Raw genomic sequence first — 20,642 nt, forward strand, 5'->3', positions numbered from 1 at the left:
CATATTGTATACTATGTGATGTCATTTATGTTTTAACCCTTAATGACAGAATTTTCATAATTTACTCAGCTTTCAGAAAATTGTGTTTTTTGATTTTATGTACTCTTAAATTGAATAAAAGTCATTTTATGCTTCTGAACTGTGTTGTTATTTTTTTGCTGATACAGAAAATTTAGCAAACCTGGGTAGTGGGCTGGGGGCTGGCAGATAAGAGTGGCTCCAGCTCCCTCATATACTGTTTGGGGGCTTCTGTCATCAGGAGGAAAGTCATGGAGATCTGAAAAAAATTCCAACATGAAAGTATTATGCAATGATGGAATAACCTCAGTGGTGTGTGACTTACTTCAGAAACAGCAATTAACTTAAAAATATAGTTTCAGTCTGTGTAAATATTGCACCCAAGATGACATAAGGAAATACTCAAGTATGCAGCGTATATCCTCAACTGAAAAATTCAGAAATGTTGCAGAAGCTGAAAACATCTGCTAAAAAGTAGAATAGGGAACTGTTTGTGCTACAATTTTATGTTTTAGGTATCAGCTCTCAGGAACTAGCGTCCAGTCAATGTGATGTTCTCCACGGATAATGAAATAGTAAGAGAGGAGGCAGGAGCTCACAGCCAAACTTTAGGTTTGCAGGCCGGCTGATGACGGTACCACAACGGTTAATGGCAAGGCACTGATAGGAGCCAGCATCCCGGTTGTACTGTGGGCTGCTGATCACCAGGTTCCCTGCCACCATCTCATAACGTGGGTCCTCTCCCACTGGCACATCTGTCCCATTCACTCTCCACCTGTATGGGAGCCACAGAGCACAGTCAAATGAAACTCCTTGAGGGGCAGGATTCCTACACTACCTAGTCTTGTTGAGCTTGAGTGAGACAAGTGGGGTATTTTAGCATTTAATATCACTTTACTAAGAGTTCACTTTCACAGATATGATTGATGCTGGTTAATGCTCATGTGAGAAACATTTTTCAAATGTTTATTACATATAAATTTCCTCTACATGAAAACAAACGTATCTTTTTCTATACCTCAGATGAGGACACAGTTATGTGAACTAGGAAATCAAGTTAACACTCAGCTACAATATTATGATTAGTTGTGAACTGAATCAAGTCTGTTTTAATGTAGAATGGCCGGGGTTAGTGGGGGCGCAGTCACTGGCACTTTGACCCCTAGAGGTCTTTTCTTGGTTGACTTTCATTTGGGAGTTTTTTGTTCCTTTCCTCCGTAGCCAGTAGGCATACATATAGCTTTATTAGCTGCATGGATAATGTATTACTCAAGTTTATAGTCAACCATTTGTTTATTTGTCTTATCCCTTTGTTCAGCGTTCTGTGTCACTGTGTGAGAATAATACTCTATAAAAAGACATTGAATTAGAGTGAATTGAAAGCATAGGATGTGATGGTGTAGCAAGTTTGGTTGGTGCTTTCTGTGTGGTAGGTCTGGGTTTCGAGTCCCGCTTAGGGTGGACTGGTGCCCTGTCTGGGGTCTATCCCTTCGGCCCTGCACCCTGTGTTTCTGGGATAGGCTCCGACTTGCCGCGACACTGGTATGGACAAGCGGCTGTTGAGATTGGTTAAATTGAAAAAAATTAGGAAAATGTCAACTTAAATCTCAACTAAAGTCTTGTTCAGCTGGTTTAATTTTGATGGAGTTGTGATTTAGGTAACATTCGAAATATAGATTACTCAAATGGATTACTAAGCGCTGTTAAGATACTGTATTTAGCAAAAGAGTCTGCTTTAACAATAAATATGTAAATATATTTTGGGGGATTTTTCAGTATTTTGGTCATAAATAAAAAAATCATTTATTTATAAGAAGGTAAATTATTTGAACTAGTGAAGTATGAACACAAACTTCTACGTATGTGCTCAAAGAACCTGATGTAACTCTAAGAGCCTTACCTGTACGTGGCAGCAGGGCTTGCTCTGGCCTGACAGGCTAAAGTCACCTTCTCCTCTGTGAGTCCTACTGGAAACACAAGACTGGAGGGTTGTTCCTCAAAAACGGGCCCACTGTCGTGCCCTGACACGCACACCTCCCCACCTGCAGACACAGAAACCTCATGAAATGGCTCTAAATGTGAGGAGCTCAGAGAGTCAGTGAAGACTTTGACACATTGTACTGAAAGCCAAGACATTTATTCCTTGATGTTTCAAACATCAATACCAACTTCCAACTAAAAATCCAAAACAAACTTTTGAATTATTTTGATATGAAGTGATTCATATTCTAAGCAATGTTAAAAATGAATTAAACTTTTAGTCACTTTTGTTTAGCAACAGTAGTCTATGCTTTCTTTCTGTTGAGGTTAGAGGTTGTCAACCATGGTCATCATGGATCACAAGGTAAGCTGATTTTCTTACAGCACAGCTGCTGAAACTCATTATTGTTAACTAACCTAAATTTTAGGAAACCAAGACGGGCACCTGTATTAACAAATTATTGCTGCTATTGGTGAATGTAAAACGTAATAGAACAAATTGCCATTTTAAGTCATTTAAATTGAACAGAGAAGGGGGGCATGGTGGCGTGGCAGGTTTGGCCGGTGCCTGCTGTATGGTGGGTTTGGGGCTCATGCCCTATTTGGGGTGCCTTGGGACAGACTGGCATCCTGTCCTGGGTGTATCCCCCCTTGGCCCTGTGTTCTGTGTTGCTGGGTAAGGGTCCAGCTCGCAGTGACCCCAGTCAGTGCAAGTGGTTGTTGACGTTGGGTGGATGGACATTGGTCAGTTGTTTAGCACATCTTTGTTTTATTTATGAAACTGAGAAAGCAATCATTGATAAAGCGAATATTTAAAATAGAAAGAGGGAATGAAATTTTAATGTTTATAAAATTTAACAATTTCATACAACATAAAATACGTCCACAACGGTGAGTGCTGTCTTGCGTCTTTTATTTCACCTGTTCTGGGAGGATCTAGCACATATTGTAGTAATCATTTTTCTGTTGTTACTGATAGAAGGTACTGTTTCTTTACTTTTAAGTGAATATTTAACATTATACATTTTAAATAGCAAAAATGAAAAAGAAATTACTTCATAGCCATAGCCCATGATACAATCATTCAGGGTAGGAGAAATGGACTGTATGAGGAGTTTGACTAACACTCCTGCTTTTGTATTACATGTTGAACTAATGCATAAACAGTAAGTATCATGTGGATGTATGTGTTTCTAAAGTGTATAGTATGTAATACATATGAAAGAGCTAAATAGGTGCACATAGTTACATGCATAGTATAATTAATGAAGGAAATGTGCCTTGTTACACTGTGTTAGGACTCATGTTAAAAAGTGAAGTAAGTGTGTCCATTTTAGTATATTTGGTGCTATTTTTAGCATAACTAGGTGTCAGTTTTACTGTTCAGGAATGCTTAAAACGTTTTTGATTGAAACATGTTAATTACGTGCTTGATTAATGAGAATTCATTCTACAAAGGATTTTTCAGAAATGAAAGACTTTCGTTAAGCAGGGGAGGATTGTACTTATACGTTCAATATTAGGATACTTATTCCTCAATTAAAACTAAATCCATATTTACTCTGTGTATACATTGCCTTGTTTTATTTATAACTTTTACAGTCTGCAGGAGAAACGCAAAGAAGAATTTCATTGTGCGATATGCATGTGTCACAATGAACTTGACTCAACATATAACAAAATAGAAAAACAATTTCAGTTTAACATGATTTGAATTATGCAAAGCATTCCTTAAAATCCGCATAATGTGGGAAACCTATTTGTGTTTACCGTAATTCTGAGCAGAACAGAAAAGAAACTCGCTGACTGATACTTGTATTTTTATTTCAAGTTCTTGGCATCTACCTGCCCTGTACCTGTGTTTACCTGTCTTGATCATCTCTCTGCAACGTCTTGTTCTTTGAATTTCACCCCCTCTCAGAAACTGAAATGTCTGACGTCCTGCTGTCACAGAGTCAGCACCTTCTCCCTCGTGTCTATCCCCTCATCTTTCCTATTGTAGAGTTCCCCATTACTTTTTCTCCAAGCTTACCAACTCCTTGATTTCTTGTTATTGCTTCCCCTCTACCTTTAAAACTTTCCTCAACTCACTGCTTAGGAGCAGGCAACCTATAACCAGCTATCTGCATATGCTGCCCACAATGATCTCTTTATTACTCATCAGTCTGGATTTGAAGTTGGACATTCAAATTACCCTCCTGGAAGTGTCAGATACTCTCCAGTTAACTGGAGTGACCTCCCTCTCCTCTAAAAAGCTTGCTTTGGAGGAAAACTTCTGCTAAATGACTATTTATATTCATTATAGCTGTAAAAAAATAAATTGAATACATTCAACATACACAGGACAAAATGTTACATCCCATGTGCATATTACAACGACTGCACACAAGGACCCAGTCCAACCGACTTCACTGTGAAGCCTCTTGAGAAAGAGAACCGGCATTGCCATCATGTATCTCTGTGCCTCAAGACCAACTGGCTTAATCTCCTCCCCCAACCACCACATCAATCACAGGGTGCCAACATGGGTATTTCAGTGAGGTTGTCAAGTGAGCACCTTCGAAAAATGTAAATGATTATCATTATATATGAAAATTTATGCTACATTTATTCATTTAGCCAACACTTTTTTCCAAAGTGACTTACAATGCTAAGGTACTTACAATTATCTACCCATTTATACATCTGGGTAATTTTACTGGAGCAACTTAGGATAAGTCCAATGCTCAAACCTGTGATCTTTGGTTCTAACGGCAGCAGCTCTAACCACTACACTACCAGCTGCCCTCAACAAGTGTTATTATGTTAATATTATTATTACCGACTCTTAAGAAAGTGTGTAATGTAATGCGACTTACAAACATTTTTAAAAGTAAATTCTTCAGGAAGATACTAATTCTAATATCTTCAGGAAGCTGACTGGTGATTTAAATTGAAACTAAAACCAGTGAGGCTATTTTTACAGTGAGAAGACATCAGTCAAAGCCATTATTGCCCTTAATATCATACATTTTCTTTAATAAATGACTAAGGCATATGGGCATGGTTTAGTGGCCAAGTGACAGCAGCAAATGAAAATGACTTTGTATCCAGAAAAAATTTCTGAATTCATTCAATCTGATGTGATTACATTTTCATCCTTGATACCCACAAGGCATGAAACCTTTAATCACCAATGGATTTTTATGTAAATAATGCACCCGTGATCAGAGCAGAGGGAAATTCTAAATGGATCTTAGAAGTAGAGAGGGACATTTTCATTGGTGGATTTAAGGTCATGGAACCGGTCACAAGAGAAATTATGATTATTTAGACACGTAGCTGACTTACATTAATTTATTTAGCAGACACTTTTCTCCAAAGCAACTTCCAATGAACTGCATGTAGTGCTAGCAGCCCACACACCTTATTCACCAAGGTTGCTTACACTGCTACATACACTACTTGCAATGGGTCACTCATCCATACATCAGTGGAAGACACTCTCTCTGTCACTCACACACTATAGGTGAACCTCAACAGCACATCTTTGGACTGTGGGAGGAAACCAGAGCACCTAGAAGAAACTCACACAGACACAAGGAGAACATACAGACTCTACACAGAGTGAGTGGGGATCAAACCCATGTCTTCTCACACCTCCCAGGTGCTGTGAGACAGGAACACGACTCACTGTGCCATCATGCCTCTCAAGTCTCAGCTTGTCTTTGACTTAACCAAAACTAGAGGGTGTGTATGTGGATACAGCTGGAGAGGGTACCTCTCTAAGATAGGGCTGCAAGGAGTCACTAACAGCAAATGCAGAGTCACTAATTGAGTTTTTTCTTCTTCAAAGTCTCATTGGGACTGGCTGGTATTATGACACAGCTTGAAATGCATATCTAAAGTCTCTGCTAATGGAATTCCAGCAATAAGGACAAAAGCCTCTGAGAAATCCCTATCAGTGTGTTCTGTAATGCCTTATGCGCAGCAGACTACTCTAATACACTGTTGCCCTGGGTGTGTACTGAAAGAGCTTATTAAATGTGCTTGCATATTGGCTTACAATGACCTGCCACTTTGAAGAAAACCAGGGCACATAAGTTGTTTTTACTGCATTTTAGCCTTGGCACTACCAGATTTAATCTAAGAGCCGACAGCAGCAATTTAACCCAAGTTTAAAAAAAAAATCCTGCACAGGGAACATACAACATGGATTGAAGTGGAAATGAACATTACTCGAAAGCTGGTTCCTAGGATTCTCACCAGTTACAAAGCATGCAAGTACTTATTCAGCTTTCTGTGTGTTTAGATGGAGAAAGCAGAGTACTGGAATGACAGGCTGCATGAAAGCATGGATAGTGGAAAGTAGCAAACTAACTGTACTTTAGAATCACGCATCTGCATCTATGTCTCTCTTTCTGCTAATGTAATGTACACATTGTATTTTTTATGAGATCTATATCACTTTGGAGCAAAGCATCTGCTAAATGATTACATGTAAATGTAAATGAATGGCTACACCTAGGGTAGCCTAATTGAAATGAAAGCATTGCTGCTATTTCATAAATCATTTATGAGGTATCTGAGTCATTTTAAAATAGGGAGACCTCAAACAAACTAAATTTAATTCCAGCCCACAGACACAGAAGAACAATATACATTTTTAACATTGTTGGCAAGACACCTTCTACTGCAAGTCCTCTCCGTCTATTCCTCATGTTCACATGCTATAAACTTATCAATCCACAAATGAAATATTTACAAAAAAATGGGGGGAAATCATAATTAAAAAAAAATAAAGAACAGCTGAGAGGTTGAGGCTGAGAGTTCTGATGTGTGGTAAATATAGAAACAGATAAAGTAGGAGGTAATGCATAATAAAAAAGGGGCAGCAGGATGGTGGACTTACCTGCGGTGAAGCTTATGGCCAGAGTGACGAAGCACAGCAGGTATACCTGACCACCCATCCTTGGGTCAGAACCCCACCTGGTCAGGCCCTGGGAAGTTTTTCAGGAAGACAATGGGAGTTTCAGTAAAGCACTCCTTGTTTGAAAGGCCTCACAGGCCTATGGTGCAGAAATGAGGTGCAATCACAGCTTGTGTCAGTGCAGAACAGGGTGCTTGTTCTTTTCTGTACAGGAATGCATTTAAATCATATTAAATATTACAAATCTAGGCACTGTGCTGCAATGCAAATGAAATCTCTTGTATATAACAAAAACAAGATGAACCAATGCAGTGTTAAGTAAAATGAAATGAAAAAATGAAAGATGCTTCAATAAATATTCATCTGTTTAATGGGGAGAATAGTATGCAATAGTACCCAGTTTGCATTATTGATATTTGTTATGTTACTAAAATACAATGGCACTGCTGCATGTATTTCTGTATAATATATTTCTTCATTGCTTATTTGCATAACTGATGTATATCTTTGCACCCAAATGTCACCTAAATGTGGGCCATGGGTGATATCCTGATAGGTAAAATTCATTTTAGGATCAGTTGCAATAATAAGAGCTTTTTATGCCTGTTTGGGGCTAACAGGAGAGCCCGCCACCTCAGAAAGTGTGAAGTGTACACATACAGAGACACCTACAAAAATCATCCTTTACACACGCACAGACACAGACACAAGCACAGACACACACACACACACACACACACACACACACACACACACACACAAACAAGACTTGCTTCACAATCTTCAGTGTCTTGCACATTGGGGCTTTTAATAGTGCCCTGACATCTACTAATATGACATGACCCCCTAAATGGCTCTTCTCCCAGCAGGTGGGATGCTCAGCATAGTTCCACCAGCTGACAAGGGGATGGTGCAGGTGCTAGAAAAATACTGATTTACAGTGGTTAAGAAATTTTAAAGCAGCCAAAATACAACTTGTTTGGTCACTAGAGAACCCCTGTGTGAATCTTTTACCCTGCTGTGGAGCAGGGTGTGCAACTGCCCAGACACTCAAACATCTATAAAAACCAGGGTTCACTTGAAGTTGCTTTATCTTTAAATGAATGGGACAATTAGTTGGTTGACTAGAAGATGGGATGGAGTTTAATTGCACTGAGATCCCAGTGACAGTGAACTGAAAGTCACCGGTTCAGTAGATTGAAATTACACTGACTCTTTTTTGTGACCCACATGTAGGCTCAAACCTGCATTCTGAAGGAAAGCAGACGTGCTAGTTGCAGTGGTGTTAGTCATTGCTGAATAAACAGTAAAGTTATTAAGGGACAATAGCACTTTTATTTTAGGAAGTGTGGCTAGCATCTCCTTTTGAGACACAGGCAATTATCACAAAAGTGAATTCCTTATAAGTCACTAGATGGGTGTGGCCTGGGACACTTTCCATCTCTGGTAGGCATCAGCTAGTGTTGTGATTGTGACTGTCGCTTTGCTGTTTTAAGGTTTCAGGTCTGAATCCCACATTTGCCGTACAACTCTTGATCAAGGAATTTATCCTGACCTGATGCAATAAGAAAATCCTCTATAAATACACACACACACACACACACACACACACACACACACACACACACACACACACACACACACACACATTTTCTGAACCGCTTGTCCCATACAGGGTCGCAGGGAACCGGAGCCTACCCGGCAACACAGGGCGTAAGGCCGGAGAGGGAGGGGACACACCCAGGACAGGACGCCAGTCCATCGCAAGGCACCCCAAGCAGAAATCGAACCTCAGACCCAGTGGAGAGCAGGACCCGGTCCAACCCACTGCGCCCCCCTTCCTCTATAAATATATATGTATAAATTGGTAAATCAATGCAAATTTGATTATTTAATATTGCAAGTCACCTTGGGCACAGGTGACAAATAAATAAATAATATTCTGATTTATAGAATGCACATGAAGAAGACTTCATTAGGTGAAAATGAGTAACAAGTGCAGCCATTAAATTTAACCCTTACAGAAACTTTTTATTAAAGAGAATAATAGTGAGATCAAATGTTAATTGGTTGTGTTCTTTTATGAGTAGTTTGTGCTTGAGGTTTTGCTGATTTTCAGCTTTTAAAGGGACAGTTCTACAAAGAAGAAGTATTCCTTTCTTTTTTGTTTTGCTTCACTGTGTCAGTCTGTGTTTTTGACAACAGCTGGTTAATTATACTTTTGTGCAGAAATTATTTTGCAATTACTGAAAGAAAAACTCTCACAAGTCCACCTATTGCCATCTGATACCTGATCACACCCAGGGCCAGTCGTGTGCAATGAGCAGTGATACTGTGATGATACTGTGCAATGATACTGTGCCAGTCATGTCACAGTATCATTTCAAATAATGCAGGCTTCTGTGAAAAAAATTCCAAGATGCTCAGTGAGAGTTAATTCACTTGGCACTGTACAGGGAAACTGGCACTGACCTGAGGCTCATCTCTCCTTGCTGGCACACAACAACCTGAAGGTGCCTGACCAACTTGTAGAAACAATGTTTAACTGCCAGTCAAGATTCCTTCCGTGTTCAATCTGAACTCCCCTTCCCCTGCAGTGGAGCAACTCCAATTATTTTATCTTACTGGAGAGCTCACAATGTGGATGGTACACGGCTTGGACTGAATAAAGCAAATGGGAAGAATACTTTCGTTAGCTAAAACAACTGGAAGTCTGTATTTTCACATCTTCAGGCTAGAATAGTACTGATCATGGCCCTGTATCATAAATACACAAATACATCAGAAAGCAAGCATTTTCTGTAACAAATTTCACCTTCTTTTGCTTAACATTTATTAATTTAGCAAAATTATTGAACATAAACATTTACATGTTTATCATACACTTAACAGATCATGGAAGAAGTGAGTCCAAAAATGTGAGTTTAAAGACCCTTCTTAAATGTAGATAGAGATTCAACAGTTCTTAGTAAGAGGCTGAGGTCATCCCAACACATAGGAGCCAGAACTGATAACCTTTGTGCTTTGATTTTGGACCTTTTGCACCTGGGACCACCAAGCTGGCAGAGGTGGAAATGCGTTGCAATCTGGTTGGAGCGTATCGAATAACTAGTACAAAACAGTACCAGACTAGAGATGGACATGATTTTGGGCATAGCTGATAAGCCTATGAGAAGATAAAAAGCACCTGCTTCCCCCCAGCTTTATCGTAATGACTCCATCCAGCTTTGTGTTCTACCAGACAAAATACAGAGAGGAGGTGCAATGGCTAATAGACTGGTGCAGAGCCAACAACCTGTCCCTGAAGGTGGACAAAACAAAAGGGATGGTTGTTGACTTCAAAAGAGCACAGAGCGACCACTCTCCGCTGAACATTGACGGCTCCTCCATGGAGATCGTCAAGAGCATTAAATTCCTTAGTGTTCACCTGGCAGAGAACCTTACCTGGTCCCTCAACACTAGCTCCATAGCCAAAAAAGCCCAGCAACATCTCTACTTTCTGGGAAGGTTGAGGAAAGTCCATCTCCCAGCCCCCATCCTCACCACATTCTATAGAGGGACTTGAGAGCATCCTGAGCAGCTGCATCACTGCCTTGTTTGGAAATTGCACCATTTTGGATCGCAAGACTGTGCAGCGGATAGTGAGGACAGCTCAGAAGATCATCAGGGTCTCTCTTCCCTTCATCACAGACATTTACACCACACTCTACACCCACAAAGCCACCAACATTGCAGATGACCCCACGCACCCGTTACACAAACTCTTCACCTTCCTGCCATCTGGCAAAAGGTACCAGGCAATATAGCCACTTTGACTTTGTCTTTCAATGGCTTTAAAGCCAATGCAGGTGGAAGGTCAGGAGAGCATATGTGGACCTTAGGAGTCATGGCCCAAGCAGAGGCACAGCCTCATTGCCCCCTGATGGTAAGCCTGTTGGCTACACCAGAACCAGAGAGATGTGCTGAACAATGCCCTTGGTTCACCTATGGCAAGCCCTCATTGCTTTTCTATTCTGAGAAGTAGAAATATATCCTTGTGTGCTACCTCTAAGGATATGTGCATTTAAACTGACAGCTACTAGATGCATATACCATAGTACTGCCTTTTAGGGCAAGTTGGCGACACATTCAAACAGCTTGATTCCACATTAAGCACATGCTGGGTGAAGGCAGGTTAGCACCAGAAAAACTAAAGTCTACTCTATGTGATTCAGAATCAGGGCTCTCTCTAACCATTTCTGCTCTTTCTGCTTGGGGCACAGCTGTGCAAAACCTCTCAGACCAAACAGCATGATTCATGAAAATAGCAAGCCCTTAACCCAGCTGTGCTCACCATCCCCAGCTGTAGTCCCCGGTACACCCTGCCACTGACCAACACAGAGGGTCACTGCTCCTATTCTCTGTACCAAAATAGGAGGAGCCAGTGGGGTTACAGGGTGAGAGAGAGATACAGTCCCCCTTGGAGACTTATTTTTTACCCAAGACCTCTTCAAAATTTCACTCCTAAGCTGCTTGTACAGTAACCACATGAATGCTGACCCAGCGAGATGATGAGATTCTAGTGGATTTACTTTAGGCATATTCATCTGCTGAAAGCTGGATTGTTTTCTGAGGCATATGTTGCTTTGGGAGAAAACATCTGCGACATTTACATTTACATTTATTTATTTAGCAGATACTTTTCTCCAAAGCGACTTACAATGGATACTATGTAGTGTTACCAGCCCACACACCTTATTCACCAAGCTGATTTACACTGCTAGATACACTACTTACAATGGGTCACTCATCCATACATGCTAAATGAATAAATGTAAAATGTGATACTAAAGGAAAAGCATAAAAGACTGTACTGTGCAGCTTATAAACTGCACTGACATGACCCTGCTAATGAATTCAGATGTCAACCAGTTTCATTCCGGTCAAAATTGGGGGTGGCAGCATAATGTGCTGGCAGCTGCTTCATAATGCACTGTACCAAATGGATTTTTTCCACGAAATGGAACTAGGTGCCTTTTCCACCTTTAGTTTTGAATCATACACCTGCTTACATTCTGTTCTTGCTATGGCTAAATCAACATGAATAAGGCTGATGAAAACCTGACACACTACTGCTCACAGTTGGTGAGTCTTCTGCCTTTGTCCCATCTTCATGAAAAGGGTCGAGCTATGGTTATTAAGATGAGGTAGAGAGCAGGAGGGAATGCCTTAAGTGGCTGAAGAATAATAATGGAGGGCGAGTGTGGTTGTATTTCACATTTAATCTTAACCAGCCAATATTAATATGTAAATGCAACCAACCAATGCCAACAACCACATGTCCCGGGCATGGTCATGGTGAGCCGGAGCCTACCCAGCAACACAGGGCGCAAGACTGAAGGGGGAGGGGACACATGCAGGACGGGATGCCAGCCTGTCACAAGGCACCTCAAACAGGACTTGAACCTCAGACCCACCAGAAAGCAGGCAATGTTTAATTTCATGTTGGAAAAAATAAAGTTACAACTTTGAGCGTTGTTCTGAGTATACTATATTTAATTTTCCAAAGGATTCAGTGCCCATTGTAGTAATATTAAATTGGTCATTGCCGTAAGCAGGTATTTTTTTTATAGTTCCAATATACACTTATAAATACTGATGTGGGCATACATTTTCAATAAAACAGCAGCTGTTGTAAACACCAAAACATATTAAAACCAATTTAAAAAGTCTTCATATTGTCAGGTAAGATTAGCCATGATAAGAAAGTACATACAGTAAGTTGTATTTTTGCTCAAATATTGTCTGAGAAGAGATACTTCCATGTATGAGGAAGTTGCTGTGATAAGTGCAGTCCCATGAAGGCATTGCTATGTGACCGCAGCGAAGAATGCAGAGGCATCTTGCGTTCATTTGTTTCTTTGCCTTATACCTTTGTTCAGCACTCTGTGTCACTGTGTGAGAAAGCACTCTGTAAAAATAAATTTAACTGAATCCTGTGTAAGGTGTCTCACACTATGTCCATCCAACCAGTTTCAAGAACCCCTTGTCCTGAGCAGGGTCGTGGCAAGCCAGAGCCTATCTGGGAGACACAGGGCACAAGGCTGAATGGGTGGGTGGCACACCCTGGACAGGGCACCAGTCCATTGCAGGACCACAACAGTTACCCAGGCACACAGCCAGGCAAAGGTACCAGATCAACTGCAGGGCAAGCACCTTGCTCCAGGAAAATATAGCTGGAGGTGGAGATCAAACCAGCAAGCCCCAGAGCCAAAGACAGCTGCTCCAGCCATGATGCCACCAGCCACCCCACACTATGTCTGTTTTACATATTCAAACGTAGGCCACTAGGCATGTTGGCCACATGCAGACTAGAAACACAGTAGAGGGAAAACATTACTGGTTTGTGGTGGTCAGGCTGGAGGGGCTTATGTGGGGGGGGGGGGGGGGGGGCAGTACTGGAACACAGAGGCAGCATCTGTGCACAGGATAGGATGGTGGATGGTGGAACCACAATAGAGGTCTTTGTTTTTTGTGGTCCACTCATGCCAGAGTTAAACAGAAGCTTATTTATTATTTATTAAAGTGCATTTCACATCAATGAAAGTCCTGCCCACCTCCTTATTTAGACAGTTACCCGTTATTTGCGTTTGTGTTTCGAGCAGCAATTTCCAATGCAGCAGATGTTTTGGTACTCCCAACATCAAAGCAATTAATTGCCACTGGGGTTCAATTACCTTAGCGTTAGTGGTGCACATTTTGACCTCACGACTTGAACATCCTGGTGTTCTCATTATGCCTGATACACCAGTCCCAGACATATGTAGAAAAACCATAATGTGCATTATATACATGTGAAATAAGATTCAAATGCTGAGCAGCATACATTTTTCCTTTGTATACATGTTATACCATTGCAACTTGCTAATTTGACAGAACAAGAACAAGAAACAATTGTGCTGAAAAGCTGCATTGATCCATGAAGGAGGCATGTTTATGCATTTTGTTAAAGAGGAAATTAGCTGCAACTATTTCAGTTCATATGTGATCATATATGAGTGGTATATGTAGTTCTGAAAATATAATCCAAATGTTGTTTATTCAGTTGGCATATACAGTATAAAGATACAACATTTAATATTTGTTTTACTCAGCTTACAGGATCCTGGAAATCCCAGTATAAACCTTATCATTATATAGAATACTTTTTCACTCTTCATACCACTAAGGATTCATGGAATGTTGATGATTAGAAACTTGAGAATGAACCTTTCCATGATGTCAACTTTAGATATTTTAGTAAAATTGTGCTCAAAGCTCAGCTGTCACGTTCCAGACCATACCCCAGCAGATCAGGTTGGCACACCTGCATCGAGTTAAAGGCAGGTACAAAAGAAGCTCCACCAGCTGCTCAGGCTGTGAAATCTCATTTGATTCTGCCATTTGGATAGATTTTGGTACTTTCCGCATGCAATGAAGGAACCACTGTAAATAAAACCGCACTTGGGTCCAGCTGTCACGTTCATGCCCGCACCGCAATCAACAGCACCTGATGCTGATGGGGCACCTGATGACACACAGCTTAAAAAAAATCCCTCCTCAGCCCCTTCACAATCGTGGAATCTCATCGAGACAACTGTTCCCCTTTGCAGCTATGTCCTGGTCTCCTTTGTTCCTAATCCCTGTTCTTGTTACCCAGCTTCTGACCATTTGCCTCGCCCCCTGACTTTGTCTATGGATCTTCGCTCTCACCCTGACAGCCGATCAACCGACTTTTCGCCCATCCCCGACAACGAGAACTCGCCTGACCCCTCGGTTCCTACTAAACAACCCTGTACTTGGGTCCAGCCTTCCCTGCGACCTTGGTTCCATGTGACACCAACCTCTTATCTCCCCACTTCCTCTGTGCATTACATCAACACAGTGAATAGCATAAGAAAACCTGGGAATGCAACCTGGCATAGAGTACCATGACTACATGAACAGACCTAGAACATGACTCACATGCACAAAGTGAAGCTGATCAAATAATCAATGTTGTTACAGATTGAGCAAGTTGTTAGAATTAACAGGCAGCTATGCTTTTGTGGATCGTTAGATAGTTATATAAATGTTAATTAAGTGTTTGTAATGGTTCATTTCCACCTTTGGATAATAACTTCATGTTTTTATGAACATAGAAAGCATGTTTTGGAGATGGCCACTGGTTTTAGGGTAAGTAATTAATTTGTTCCAACGCACAAAACAATACACACTTCTACCCTGGGGCAGGCGTTAGATTTACATCTGTTAGTGAGATACATCCAGAGTCAACAGTTGGATATTTCAGGAATAATAGCAAGCTATAAAAAACTGATATCTATATCACAAAGATGAGAATGAAATCAAGTGCTTGTTTTTACTGTTTCTTTACAATTCTCTATTTTTCTTTTTACTAATATTTCATCATACTTGCAAAGTTTCTTATACATATGCATGTAAAAGTCACTGTGACAAAAATGTCTGGTTTTGAATGCCTTCAGCAATTACTAGCACAAATGTAAACATAAGTTTTTAAATGATCATTTGTCAGGATCTACTGTACCCAGCAGAAAAAAAAAAAAAAAAACATTATAAAGTGCGATGAATCAAAACATTTTGTAATGACTCTGCTCAAAGTCTATGTTCTCTGGAAACCTCCACTCAAAGGCAATGTTCTCTCTGAGAGTTCTGGAAGGAAAAAAGAGGTCTGTAACCCATGGCTTTCAGTACTAGAACAATTCCAAGAGTGAATAAAGTGGCATTGCTTAGATGAATTCTCCAAAGAACAAATTGGCTAGCATGGTTCTTAACATGGCAAAATCATGAGGGAGCTCTCCAGGAAGGCTTTTAGGATTTCACCTCTCTCTCATCAAAGTCCTCTCCACAAAAAGCTGAAGTCTGTTAAAGTTTTATGAGATGGCTCTTTTCTCCAGCAGTAGGTATCTGCTTTCAGGAGTGGTTTATTGCTTGTTCAATAAAAACTTTTGCCCATCGATAACCCACATACAAAAAAACTCTGAATTCCATTTACAAAATATAATAGTGATTTAATCTTGAAGCAAATATAAACCCGTCCGCTTTATGAATGACTGAAGAAGTGATTTTTGTGCCAGTTTGCCAGCTCTTTCCCTGGAGTACTGAAGAATACAGTGAACTACATTATTTTAACATAATTGATCTTACTGAGTAATTAAGGGCTTTGCATGGGGAAACAAACCAGTAAGCAATTCTGTCTACAAAGGACCAAGGATTTACAGCCATGATCTATATTTAACCTCTATACAATGATATTAAAAAAGTTTTGACCTTGGTCTAATTCAAGATTTAGTGTGAAAACAGTGTTGGACCAGTGGCAGGACCCCATAACATGGAAAATGATGACCTGTTCCTGTTCATATGTATTGTTATGCCTCCCCGCTGGCCTGTCTCCCTGTCATGAACTCTCAACCAAATTGGACAGCTCACTCATTTTGCCTACCTCCTCGGCTAAGAGTCTGGGTGTGATGATTGACTCAAGACTGTCTTTTTCTCAGCACATTGAAGCCACAACCCAGACCTGCAGATACATCCTGCACAACATCAGCAGGATCTGTCCTTACTTCAAAACTGACTCTGCCCAGCTACTTGTCCAGGCCATGATGACATCCTGCCTCGATTACTCCAACTCTTTGTCTGGCCTTCCAGCTACTGCCAAACCTCTACTGCTGATACAGAACGCTGCTGCCCAAGTTGTGTTTGACTTGCTGAAGTGTTCCAATGTAGCTCCTCTACTCGTTTATCTGCATCGGCTTCTTAGAGTTGCCTGGTTATGGCCTACAAATGCATCAATAGAACTGCTCCCAGCTATATACAAGACTTGATCGTCCACTACACCCCAATCAGACTACTACGTTCCTCCATATCTGCCCGCTTGGTGGTGCACATACAAAAGGTAAAGCATGAAGGTTCTTGGTTCTGGCTCCATTGTGGTAGAACGACCTCCCCTCTCATTCAGAACTGCTGAATCTCTGTCCACATTTAAAACGGATCTTAAAACTCACCTCTTCCAAATTCTTCGACCATGAGCTATAAAGTTAATGTAATATGTAAATGTTCATGCACTGTAACTTTGAGATCATGCCTGTTAAACAACGGATAAACCTTTACGCAACTACTATAATATTGGGATAAAGTTTTATGCAGGTACTTGTGTGATGCATATCGATTCATATGGTGGAAAGAAACAAACTAACTGCACTTAAGAATCAGACGTCTGCATCTAAGTCTTTCTTTCTACTAATGTAATGTACACATTGTATCTTCTATGAGATGTACATCGCTTTGAAGAAGAGCGTCTGTTAAATGAAAAAATCTAAATGTAAATTCACTGTGGCATACAGATCTTGTGCTACACCACCCAGCTCCTCACAACATTTCTTTCCCTTCATCTGGCTGCTCCATGTTTTCTCTTTTTTAATGCAAAACACTTTAGGTGGATTGTGCGCTCACTTGTGACAGCTGACTCATGGCCTCTGTCTTTCTCTGTGACAGCAGTTGGGTGGGTTTTAATTTGCCCCCAACCCACTTTTCTCATATCCAAATCTCCTTCAACGGTGTACAAAAGGGCTTCTCCATTTGCTACTCCATTTACTCTATGTCAAACTTGGGTACTAATGATTTCATAAGGGGCACAAAATGAATATATACCCAGATATTTTTGGAAGGTTGGGGTGATGGGTGGAAGGAACAAATAGAACCAGAAAAGGAGATACATAAGACAAAACAGAAGAAGCTGGCTGTCAAGACCAGACAAAAGTTGATGGAACAGCAGTGCAACAACAAGATACAAGCAGCAAGGGAGCAAAGGTTTTATTGTGAAACAAAGAAACTTCAGCCAAATGCAGCAACTCAGTCTCACAAAGTACCTCTTTTCATGAAAACATGCAAATGTGATGTTGTGGTTATCAATTTCACCTTTTTCAGTCTATGTGGTTCTTGCTGATACCACACCTCATGGGTACAACACAGTAACTTGGAAACCTTGTAATTCTCCCTGTAGGGCTGAAAAAGCCAGGGGGCACATAGACAGGATAGACAAATGTCAAGAGACTCAGTAGTACCTCCCTACCTGCCTGCTACCCTTAACAAGCTATTGTTAAGCTGCTTGTCCTTTGTTGGAAGCAAGAGGTTTGAGACTCTTGGCAAACAGGATGAGGGAAGGAGAAAGAGAGAGAGAGAGAGAGAGAGAGAGAGAGAGAGAGAGAGAGAGAGAGAGAGAGAGAGAGAGAGGCCTCATCTAGCCCTGGCATCCGACCGGAACTGCAGCACACCTGGGTTTTTGCTCTCTGGTGCCAGCCTGCCCATCTGCTAGTAAACTGGTGTTGTAGCTGCCAATAGCAGAGGTGATATGATGCTAAGCAGAGGCTCTGGACTACCACTGTTCCCTGCATCAGCAATCTGAACTGTCTGGCAGCTCTTAATGTTACTACCAGATGGCCCCAAACAGCGAATTACCTGCATATAGAGGTCTTTGAAACAGTCCAGAGGTGGTGCTTTGAGCAGAAAACAACTCACCTGAACTATACATAATTAATGCTCTCTGTCTACATAAAATCCTTGCATCTTACTGTGGGAAGGACTGTTTAGTATTGCTGGCAGACAATAACAACCAATGCACTGCACTGTATCGCTCTAACAAGCTTCCACCTCCTCCTCCTCCTCCTGCCTAGATGTGCGCATACATACACACATGCGAACACATACAGAGTGTGCCAGCCTCCACAAAATGCACCCATCTTTAATAAGGAAGGGATAGTCTTCAGGTGACAGTACTATTGACAGCACATTTACTGACCTTACTCAGCAGGCAGGACCAAGCAGATAAGAGAGTGAAAGAAGAAATGTCGAGCTACCAGCTTTCTTTCTTCTGCGCCGCAATGCCGTGCTGGATCCCAGGGCGAGAAGAAGATGCGCAGGCGAGTCGATTACTGATCGTGCGAGGGGTAGGCAGGAAGAATGGTGCTGATGCTGTCCTCAGGGATGTCCTGGAAGAAAAGGGACCACATGGGGTGTTTTTAGACAGCACAGGCTTCTATTATTCCTCCCTGTGACTTCCTGTGTTGATTTTTGTGTTGTTCTCTCCCTCTCTGCCTTTCTCTCGCTTTCTTTCTCTCTCTCGGTGAGGTCATTCAGGAAAGCTGTAGCTGTGTCGCATTAAGATGTGTCCTCTCGATACAGCAGCTCAGACTGCCTCTCTCTCTCGCCTTTCATACTCTAAAGCAGTTCCCACCCCCGCCCCTTTTCCCTGTTCCCGGAGCTGCCCCTCCCTCTCCTGCTCAGAGAAACCCCCATCACCTCCTATCGCATCTCTCTCTCGTTCCTTCTCTCCTCGCTCAGAAAAAAATGGAGCACAGCTCAGCCACGCTCTCCTTTGTCTCCAGCTGCTTTGGTGCTTGGCAGCTGCTCACAATGAGAATTCTAGTGACTCTCTCTGTCTCCACACCCACCTCCCTCAGCCAAGCCTGCTGTCAACCACCCTCTCCCAGCCTATCCTGTACCTTTCAAGCCAATGCCTCACATGGCAGAACACAAACATAGAAACTGTGGTGTCCGGCAGCACACCCTATTTTCAGTCCTCCATAGAGGTGCCCCTGTGGCCATATTTATTCTATCTTGTCCTTGATCTGAAATCTAGCCCAGTTTTTCACATTTTAACTGACTCAAAAGTGAAGCCCTTTTGCCCAAAAAGCATGTGTGGTGGTTTTTTGGTCATTTTTCTAGTACAGATTTATCTACTGTGCAGACACACAGGTCTGTTTATCTGTGCAGTGCACAAATCCACCTGGACCACTGACATCTCATTTATTAAAACATAAATATATCTCAGCCAGCAGGCTCACGAATACTTTACATATGCCCGTGTACAGCTTTGAACCAAAATTTTTAATTTACTTGGGTAGGCATTGTGCCCATGCTACTAAACTGGCATATTGTTGCAAATGACTGCATAATTTCTCATCCTATGCATTAAAAAGTTTAAAGCAAATAGTAAAGGTATTTCATATTCTGTGCTTTTGCTTCAGTATGTCCAAAGTGGAAAGACGATTGAAATGTCATGCTGTAACTGTGCAGCATTTTTTTTTCATTTCTTCCTAAGGATCTTCACTGTGTATTTGTCCCAAATCAATGCTGCTTAGTGACCAGGCTTGAGGCACAGAGACATCACTCTTTACTTGTTCATAGAGTGAAGGCCAGTGAAAGTAAATATTTTCTAGTCATTTTGCACTAAAACTATGGTAGAATTACTAAATTACTAAGGTAATTTTTCATCTGATCTCAATTGTCCTTCTTTCTGAGAGCCCTGATGGGGCTAGGGCTTGGCTCTAGGCCTTTCCATGCCAACTAGCCAGCTTTGAAATACCAGTTGTGATATTCATTTTCATTAGCTCATATTTAATTCAATAACACAGGGCAAATGGTTGAGAATCAAACAAACATGCAGCAACATATCCCTAAGCTTCAATGGGTGATGTAACAGACTCCTGTTCTCCCCATCCCAGAACAGTAATAGATAATCTAAGAGTATAATAAAACTTGCTGTGGTTCAGTCACTGGAGTTCTGTGAGACCTAGTGTCCCAAGAGAAACTCAAATGGGGCTTCTCTGTTTTTTTACATTATTCTGTACTTGCAGTGCTGTTCCTTCAAAGCCCAGAAAATGATGTTTAGCTCCTTTGATGTAAGACTACGATGTTAAAT

The 20,642-nt window shown here is 41.2% G+C and overlaps 1 protein-coding gene across 2 annotated transcripts in view; it reads right to left on the bottom strand.

Moving 5' to 3' along the window:
- cntn2 (contactin 2) overlaps positions 1-19,139 on the bottom strand; it is a 34,406-nt gene extending 15,267 nt beyond the window's left edge. The window contains exons 1-5 of one of the 2 annotated variants that reach the window (XM_018758712.1): positions 18,799-19,139; positions 6,890-6,977; positions 1,919-2,060; positions 618-793; positions 182-277 (exon numbers count right to left, since the gene is read on the bottom strand). In XM_018758712.1, coding sequence (XP_018614228.1) covers positions 182-277; positions 618-793; positions 1,919-2,060; positions 6,890-6,947 — 472 coding nt within the window. In that variant the 5' untranslated portion in view covers positions 6,948-6,977; positions 18,799-19,139. Of the gene's footprint in view, positions 1-181; positions 278-617; positions 794-1,918; positions 2,061-6,889; positions 6,978-18,740 lie in introns of both variants that reach the window. The other variant, XM_018758711.1, reaches the window with a different exon arrangement.
- Positions 19,140-20,642: the final 1,503 nt, after the last annotated feature.

The sequence above is a fragment of the Scleropages formosus genome, chromosome 2, assembly GCF_900964775.1.
Source record: "Scleropages formosus chromosome 2, fSclFor1.1, whole genome shotgun sequence".
Classification (NCBI taxonomy): Eukaryota; Metazoa; Chordata; class Actinopteri; order Osteoglossiformes; family Osteoglossidae; genus Scleropages; species Scleropages formosus.